Source organism: Chenopodium quinoa, unplaced genomic scaffold, assembly GCF_001683475.1.
Source record: "Chenopodium quinoa cultivar QQ74 unplaced genomic scaffold, ASM168347v1, whole genome shotgun sequence".
NCBI classification, from domain to species: domain Eukaryota; kingdom Viridiplantae; phylum Streptophyta; class Magnoliopsida; order Caryophyllales; family Amaranthaceae; genus Chenopodium; species Chenopodium quinoa.
Genome location: NW_018744268.1, coordinates 1,162,603 through 1,172,087, shown reverse-complemented (window position 1 = coordinate 1,172,087; position 9,485 = coordinate 1,162,603). Strand labels below are relative to the sequence as shown.

Here is a 9,485-nt window from a genome sequence, read left to right as displayed (position 1 = left end):
AACCTTGACCGTCAAGTCCGGAGGTATCCAAGATTCGAGCATTTGGGTCCCAACCAAATAGTTCATTGAAAGCACGGAGGGTAATGTGGCGGCCTTTGTTGAACAACCGGAATTTTACTTTGAATGCATCAATGCCTTCCATACCCTCTTCTTGATTTAACTCGAAGCTAGCAAGAAACTCCAATGTTAGGGGGCGGTAAGTTAGAGGCGGTTGGGTGGGGTAGTAGTAGGAAGTATCTGCGGTGATGTAATCATTTGGCAATCTACAATCCAAGAACGCATCAAACCCCAGATTCACTGCAAGCTCCCTAACCTTCTCGTCTATTCCAATCATATAACAGTCGTGTTGGGAATAGAAGAGAGTTGGATTAATTGCCCTCCTATCCAATGCGGCCAATTTGGTCCTTTGGGCCGCATGTGGCAGGGTAATGTTGAATTGAGTGGGTTGAGCATGCCCACCACTACTACCGGCACCACTACTTTCTCCTACATTACCACTCCTTGGTTCGGCTCTTTGCCTCTTTGAACCACCAGCCATTTCTTACAACAACAATATAGAAATTTTCCAAAGCAACACACCACAACAACCCAACAATTTCCAACAATTCTACACAATGACCACAAAAACAAAACTCTCCAAAACTTTGCACAACCACCAATTCTAAAACCAAAACTTTCTACAAACCAAAACCTAGCAAAAATCCACAATAATTTTCCCTTGCCAAAGCACCACAACAAACAACACACTACAATTCACAACAAATTTTCACCACATAAAACACAAAACCCATTCATTCACCATCAATTCTCCAATTAAGCCAACCTTAATAAGCAAATATCCAAAGAAATAGGGAAAATTAACTTAGTAAGAGTAGGATTATACCAACAATTGGAGACAAATTAGCCTAGAGTTGAAATTGAAGAAGAACCCGACTTGGCCCGACGCGAACCCGGTAGAACCCGCTTCAATTCTTGATGAAATCCGGACTAGGTGCTGAATTCTTGATGGAGATGTATGATTTTTGGAGATAGGGGATGAATAATTTGTGAATTTTAGAGGAATTCGTAGTTGGAAGGTGGAGATTTGGAGGAGATGAAGGTTTGGTTATGGAGGAAGAAGTTGAGGGAGTTTGAGGTGAGAGAAGGGATAGGGATAGGGAGTTTGAGGTGAGAATTTGGGTGCTCAAAATTAAAAGGGGATAAAACGCAAAGTCTGAAATGAGGGTCGGCGCGGGCGCTCTAAGGGTAGAGCGGCCGCTCTAACATTTCGCTGAAAAATCAGGTTTCTGGGTTGAAAATCAAAGCGCCCGCTCTAAGACCAGGGCGCCCGCTCTAAAGCTGCGCAATTTTCCCACACTTAGTCAATTTTTCACCCAAAACTCAGAGCTCCCGCTCTCTGACCAGAGCGCCCGCTCTAGCTTCTCGGATTTTAGCACCAAAAATGTAGAATTTCTGAGGGACCTTCAAAGCGCCCGCTCTACACCCAGAGCGCCCGCTCTAAATTCTCGAAATTTTCCTTCCTTAGCCCCCTTAAAATCAGAGCGCCCGCTCTACACCCAGAGCGCCCGCTCTAAATTCTCGGATTTTGGCCTCAAGTATTCTGAATAATTCCCAATGATGCAGAGCGCCCGCCCTCTGTTTAGAGCGCCCGCTCTAGACTGTCGGATTTTTGGCTTTAAAAGCATTATTTCCCAAACCTGCAAACACTCAAATATCACTCAAACCAAAATCGTTAGTACTTCTATAGGATGCGACCTAAGTACCCGACTCAACTATTGATTGGTTGAGCCAAGAGGTCGTGCCCTTCGGTTTATAGCATTTTGGCTAACGATAACCAACATAAACCATCCCCTCTTTGGGGAAAAATCCTCCGGATTTTCGCAAAGTACTTAAAACAAAAAGTAACTAAAGAGATAGTTCAAAGACAAATATTCACAATATACTACAAAGCATGATAGTTTAACGTCCCTAGCTTGACGTTACGTCACGAGCAATAAAGCTAAGGGGGAGGAACGGTGTGGACCGTCCCAAGCATTAGGCAACCGATCTTTCCAATATCTCCTTCATCATAGTATCTTTTGATCCGTTGCCCATTCACCATGAACCGGCTCCCATCTTCATGATTTTCCAATTCGAACGAGCCATAGGGGGTTACTTTGGTGATTGTAAACGGCCCCACCCATTTGGACTTGAGCTTCCCGGGAAAGAGTCGGAGACGTGAGTTGAAGAGAAGAACCTTGTTACCCACCTCGAAGTCACGATCTCGAATCCTTTTGTCGTGCCACCTCTTGGTTTGTTCTTTGTAGAGTCTAGAGCTCTCATAAGCATCATACCTCAACTCTTCCAACTCGTTGAGCTTGAGTAACCTCTTTTCTCCGGCCAAGTGAAGGTCCATGTTGAGTTCCTTTACAGCCCACCATGCCTTGTACTCCAATTCCACCGGAAGGTGGCATCCCTTACCATAGACAAGTCGATATGGCGTGGTGCCAATCGGTGTCTTGTAAGCGGTCCGTAAGGCCCATAGTACATCATCCAGTCTTAGGGACCAATCTTTTCTAGACTTGTTGACCATCCTCTCGAGCAAACTCTTAATTTCTCTGTTGGACACCTCCACTTGCCCTTGGGTTTGTGGATGGTAAGGGAGTCCAACCTTATGATGTACCCCATATTTCTTCAAAAGTGCTTCGAGTTGTTTCTTGGCGAAATGAGATCCGCCATCACTAATTAGGCACCGTGGCACCCCAAATCTAGGAAAGATGATCTTCTTGAGCAACTTCAACACTACCTTGTGGTCATTTGTGGGTGATGGTATCGCTTCCACCCATTTAGTCACATAATCCACAGCCACAAGGATATACAAATTCCCACATGAGGAGACAAACAGACCCATGAAGTCCACTCCCCATACATCAAATGGCTCAACTTCTAAGATTGATTGTTGCGGCATTTCATTTCTCTTTGTGATTCCTCCCATCCTTTGGCATCGGTCACATCGAAGGATGAACTTGTCAACATCTTTGCGCATAGTTGGCCACCAAAGCTTGCAACCTAGGATCCTTGCCACGGTCTTGTTGACACCTCCATGACCTCCACAAGGTAGTGAATGACAATGTTCCATAATACCTTCCATCTCATGATTTTCCACACATTTCCGGAACAAACCGTCACTACACTTCTTGTACAAGCTTGGATCATCCCAAAAATACCTCTTAACTTCCTTGAAGAACCTCTTCCTTTGTCGAGCATCATAGTCATGAGGTACCACCCCGCTTGCTAAATAATTTGCAATATCAGCGAACCAAGGGATGGTGTTGGAAACGATCGCCATAAGAGAGTCATCTCGAAGCTCATCATCGATGGGATCCTCTTTGTCAAGGTAAGAAGGGTGGTCTAACGGCAACCTTGAGAGGTGGTCAGCCACTAGGTTCTCACTTCCTTTCTTATCCCGTATTTCAATGTCAAATTCTTGTAAGAGAAGGACCCATCGGATTAGACGCGGCTTAGCATCCTTTTTGCTCATTAAATACTTCACCGCGGAGTGATCGGTGTAGACAATGGCCTTGTTGCACACCAAATAGGGTCTAAACTTGTCAAAAGCGAAGACCACCGCCAACATTTCCTTCTCCGTGGTGGTGTAATTCTTTTGTGCCGTATCTAAAGTCCGGCTTGCATAAGAGATCACATTCAATTTCTTTTCTTTCCTTTGCCCAAGGACTGCTCCAACTGCATTATCACTCGCGTCACACATTAGTTCAAACGGGAGTTCCCAATTCGGTGCTTGCACTATAGGCGCATTCACTAAAGCATTTTTCAAGGTTTCAAATGCCTTAGTGCAAGCATCATCGAATTTGAACTCCACCTCTTTTTGAAGTAAACTCGTCAAAGGTCTCGCTATTTGTGCAAAATCTTTGATAAATCGGCGATAGAAGCCGGCGTGCCCCAAGAAGGCACGTACCCCGGTCACCGATGATGGTGGGGGTAGCTTTTCTATCGCCGAGACCTTTGCCGGGTCTACCTCAATACCATTAATGGACACTTTATGCCCGAGGACAATGCCCTCCTCGACCATAAAATGGCACTTTTCCCAATTCAACACAAGGTTCGTCTCTTGACACCTCTTTAAAACCTTTTCGAGATTGTGCAAGCATAGGTCAAAAGACGAACCACAAACACTGAAATCATCCATGAAAACTTCTATTGCATTTTCGATCATATCAGAAAAGATTGCTGTCATACATCGTTGGAAAGTCGATGGGGCATTGCACAATCCGAAGGGCATCCTTCGGTAGGCAAATGTCCCAAATGGACAAGTGAAGGTTGTTTTATGTTGGTCATCCGGGTGAATTGGGATTTGAAAGAAACCCGAATAACCATCAAGAAAACAATAGTGTGAATGCTTCACCAACCTTTCCAACATTTGATCGATAAATGGCAAGGGGAAATGATCTTTTCTAGTGGCTTTATTAAGCCTCCTATAGTCAATGCACATTCTCCACCCCGTGACAGTGCGGGTGGAGATATCATTCCCCTTGTCATCTTGTATGATGGTCATGCCTCCCTTTTTGGGAACCACATGAACCGGGCTCACCCATTTGCTATCGGAGATAGCATAAATGATCCCCGCTTCACGTAGTTTGAGGATTTCCTTCTTAACCACTTCCTTCAAAGTCGGATTCAACCGCCTTTGAGGTTCAATGGAAGAGGCATGATCATCCTCAAGATGAATGCGATGCATACACAAGCTAGGGCTAATCCCCTTAATATCATCAATGCTATACCCGATAACACTCCTATATTTTTTTAAAATCTCAATTAATTTTTGCAATGAGGTGTCATCGAGGTTAGCATTGACAATAATAGGATGTAAGCAATCATCATCCAAATAAGCATATTTGAGAGAAGGAGGGAGGGGTTTTAGTTCTACCTTGGGAGGAGGCGTGGAACTCTCCTCCTTAGACTCACTTTGGATCGATGGGAGCTCATCCACGGCTCCTTGAGTCTCGGGATGAGTTTCACCTTCAAGGCTTTCAACCTCCAAGGCACACAAAGATTCTCCTTCACCCACCTCCTCACATGGGAGGTCTTCATCACCCTTGTCTTTAATTACCTCATGAGACTTCACCAATTCATCAAGTTCGGAGTCCACCAAGTCCACCCGCCAAATCTTCTCTACCATAGGTTGCTTCAAAGTCTTTGAGAATTCAAACTTGTACTTCTCATTGGCCACCTCACATGTAATGGTATTATCTTTGCAATTGACGACCGCTCCCATGGTCTTGAGTGCCTCTCTTCCAAGGATAAGAGGAGTATGAGGGTCCTCCTCCATATCCATCACCACAAAATCGCAAGGCACAAACAAATTCCCAATCTTGATAGGAACGTCTTCTAACTCACCGCATGGGAATTTTGTGGACTGGTCGGCTAATTGAATCACCTTTCTTGAAGGTATCATCTCGAACTTGAGCTTCTTTGCAATGGATAGTGGCATGAGGCTCACACTTGCCCCAAGATCGGCTAGTGCACCCGTGGTCTCCATATCACCAATCTTGACCGGAAGAGTGAAGCTTCCCGGATCACATTGCTTGGTAGGCAAGGTTCTTTGCACTAGGGCACTAACTTGATGAGGAAGAGTGATACACTCATCACTTAGCTTCTTTTTGTTGGAGAGGAGTTCCTTGAGGAATTTTGCATAGGGTGGCATTTGAGTCATGGCTTCAAGGAATGGAATGTTAATGTGAAGTGACTTGAGCATAGCCATAAACTTGTTGTACTTGTCATTCAATCTCCTCTCAACAATCCTCTTGGGATAAGGCGGTGGTGGTTCAAACCTTGATGGTTGATAAGATGTTGATGGTTGCTTGTCTTTCCCAACTTCCTTGCTCTTTTCACTACCTTCACCCTTCTTCTTCTCAATGCTTCCTTCAACACTATTGTCAATTATTTGACCTTGGCTATCTCCATTGACCTCTTCAACCACTTGCTCTTCACCCTCCTTGTTGTGCTCCGATTGATCACTCCTAGGCCCCTCATAAGACTTTCCGGACCTAAGAGAGATAGCTTTGATATGATGGGTGGTAGCCGGGTTGGTAGTAGGTTGGCTCGGGAGCTTCTCATTGGCTAGATTGGTCACCCTCTCGGCGAGTTGAGCCACTTGATTATCCATCATCTTTTGATGTGCGGTGACCTCTTGATGCCTTTGATCCGCTTTTCGCTCACTATTGGTTATTCTTTGATCCATGGCGGATAGGCTTGATTGGATTCTATTGAGAGTTTCCATGAGCATTTGTTGATTAGGATCATTTTGCATGGAAGGGTTGGGTTGGAAATTTTGAAATTGGTTGGGTGGTCCTTGCTTGAATGGTGCTCTAGGGTGATTGCTAGCATTTGGATTTGGAAAGGGAGCCATTTGACCCGTGTTGTGGCTTGGGCCACTTGCATCTTGAAATCTATTACCATAATTGGCATTGGGGGCTCTCCAATTATCACGTTGATTGTTCATGTACCCCATTGCCGCTACATGTTCGGGGTCTCGACCACCACAATATGATATATCATGGTTGGTACCCCCACAATTCTCACAAGAGAAAGAGTGTACTTGATTGGTGGAGGAAGATGAAGACCCTTGGCTATTTCCCAGCTTCTTGTCAATGACTTGTTCCATAAGAGCCTTGAGTGAACCTTGATCAAGCTCGAATTTGCCCGAAGCTCTCTCTTCACCTCTTCTTCTTCCACCACTCGTAGAATAGTACCTCACAACTTCCTCTATGGTGTCCTCCAATTGAGCTTGAGGCACCTTGCTAATATGTCCACCACATCCGGAATTCAAATTTTGCTTGGGTATGTCGTCAAGACCATCATAGAAGAACTTGATGAGAAGTTGCTTGTCAAACTCATGGTGTGGGCAAGCTCTCACATACTCTTTAAACCGGTCCCAAGCTTCCCCCAAAGATTCATACCTTTCTTGCCTAAATGATGAAATTTTCTGCCTCAATTCGGTTGATTTGTCTTCGGGAATGAACTTGTTCAAGAAAGCTTTGGCCGTGTCTCTCCATGTGGCCAACGAGCCGGGCTTTAGGTTTTTGAGCCACCTATAAGCCTTGCCTGTGAGCGAATACCGAAAAAGGTGCATCCGGATGTATTCTTGAGTGACTTGGTTGGTTTGGATTAAAGCACATGTCTCGAGAAATTTGTCCAAATGCTCTATCGGATCTTCATGAGCTGCTCCAGAAAATTGATCTCCACGCACCATTTGAGTGTAGTGCGGGTGGATAGTGAAATTTGTTTCCGTTGTAGGAAGTAGAATCCCACATTGCAATTCATGACTACCCGGATTACCAAAGTCACCAAAAAGAGCGCCATTGGCATCCCCCATGTCTGAAGAAATATCACTAGAAGAATCAAAGAACTCCTCCTCCTCACCCGTTTGTTCAACAAATAGTCTCCTCACTCGCCTTAGAGTGCGGTCAATGTCGAGATCGAGGTCGTGATTAGGTGGTCCCTGTGATCTTCTAAGCATTCAACACAGCTAAGCAGACAATTAGCGAATGACAACAACGGAGAAATAAATGAAAAATAGAAGGATAGAAGTAGAAAACAATTGAAAAACAAGATAACTAAGCAATAAACAATGTTGCCATTCCCCGGCAACGGCGCCAAAACTTGATCGGCCCCCTAGGTGTCGTTAGTTCCTAAAGGTCGAGTCAAGAATAAAAAGAAAACCCACGTCCTAAACTAACCAAAGGTAGCATAGTGGAAGAGGGGTCGAATCCTCAGGGAAGGTCAAACGTCTCTTGCTTAGATCACTTATAAGTCAATTGAAAAGGGAGGAATAAATTTTTGATGGATTTATCTATAGCTACTAGGGAAACAAATAAACTAAGAACTAAATTAACAAGCAACAAGCAGAGGTATAAAACTTCGAAAATCAAGGAATAGCAAACACTAGGGGATAGGGGAGAATTCCTAACTAACAATGATTTCAACAATTAGAGGCAACAAGAATGGTTCAATCGGTCAACCAAACAATTGGGGCCTATGGTCCAACATCTAGGATTCCCTCTCGGGCTCACCTAAACACCGCCTACCCAACCCCGCCTCGGTGGTCGAGGTCATCCCTAACCTAGTCATCATCACATACAAGCTCACTCTCGCGCAACTAGCATGCAACACAAAATAGGGTCTTAGAGGTGATCAATCTCTAATTCCTAACAACTAAAACCTAGGTTGGAATCAATTGCAAAACTTCTCAATCTACCCAATCTTGCACCACATATCATTCATTTAATCATTAGTTCATCATTTCCCCCTCCCCTAGCTAGAAACCTAGCCTAGAGAAGGAAGGGTCATACCAAAGCACACAAGAACATTAACAAAAGCAAAAACTAAGTTTAATGAGAGAAACATGGCTAAAACCAGAAAATAGGATGATTAAACTTTACTAAAGAAGTTAACTTTGAAGAGAATATGTTAAGTCTACTTGTAATCTATTCTAAATAGCATGAAATCTAAGCAAATAAGGATAATATTATACTAATAGCAAGAAAATAAAGGATCAAAACCAGAAATTGCAAGTTTAAACAAGGAGGCAACTAAGATATTAAACTATTCTATTGACTTGAAATAACAACTAAAGATAAGCTAAAACTAATTAAAATAGATAAATAAAGCAATAAATAAAGAGTAGGGATAGAAATAATACCAAAAGATTTAATCTTGGATTGAAAATGAAAGAGAGTAACAAAGAGTGGTGTTTTAGATCTAATGAGGAACTAAACCCTAACTAATCTAAAGTGCAAAAGAAAGAAAAAAAACAATAAGCTGAAATCTGATTTTCTAATATTTCTCTCTCTACATACCTCTCCCCTCTAGCTATTACAAGGAAGAGAGGTATTTATACCCTCCTCTAAAACCTAACCCAAATCAAGGCCCAAAATTTTAGGCATCACGTGCAGAGTAAAATAATTAGAGCCGTCGGCCTACGCGTGTAGCAGAGTTCAAATCGGTCAGGGGAACACGGAGCGCCCGCTCTAAGGCCAGAGCGCCCGCTCTGAAGTCTCGCAGAAAATGCTCTGATTATTCTGGGAGCTAGAGCGCCCGCTTCAACATTAGAGCGCCCGCTCTGAGGGTTGGGTACTTGGTTTTTCTGCAGCAAGGAATACAGAGCGCCCGCTCCATATCTAGAGCGCCCGCTCTGAACTCTTCTTTCCTTCATATTTTGGGCTCTAATGCTCCAATCCCTTTGACTCCAAAGCATGCCTAATCCTTGCATCCAATCCTTGCTTTCTTAGCCACGGGAGGACCTGTAAGATGGAAAACACAAATCATAGGAAAGGTTCTAATAGGAGCAAATTGAAATGGGTTAAAGGAGAGGGAATAAAACCTTAGGAAATGAGCCAAAAATGACTCAAAACCACTCCAAGTAACAAATATGCTCAATAATAACAAAACTAAGCTAAAATAGAGGAAAAAGGGCAAACAAAGGGCTC

General features: G+C 43.6%; 1 protein-coding gene across 1 annotated transcript; it reads right to left on the bottom strand.

Annotated features, from left to right (window-relative positions):
* Positions 1 to 1,999: 1,999 nt before the first annotated feature.
* On the bottom strand, positions 2,000 to 7,516 carry LOC110694906. The gene has a single exon (XM_021872108.1). The coding sequence runs from the start codon at positions 7,514 to 7,516 to the stop codon at positions 2,000 to 2,002; it is 5,517 nt and encodes a 1,838-aa protein (XP_021727800.1).
* Between the last annotated feature and the right edge of the window lie 1,969 nt (positions 7,517 to 9,485).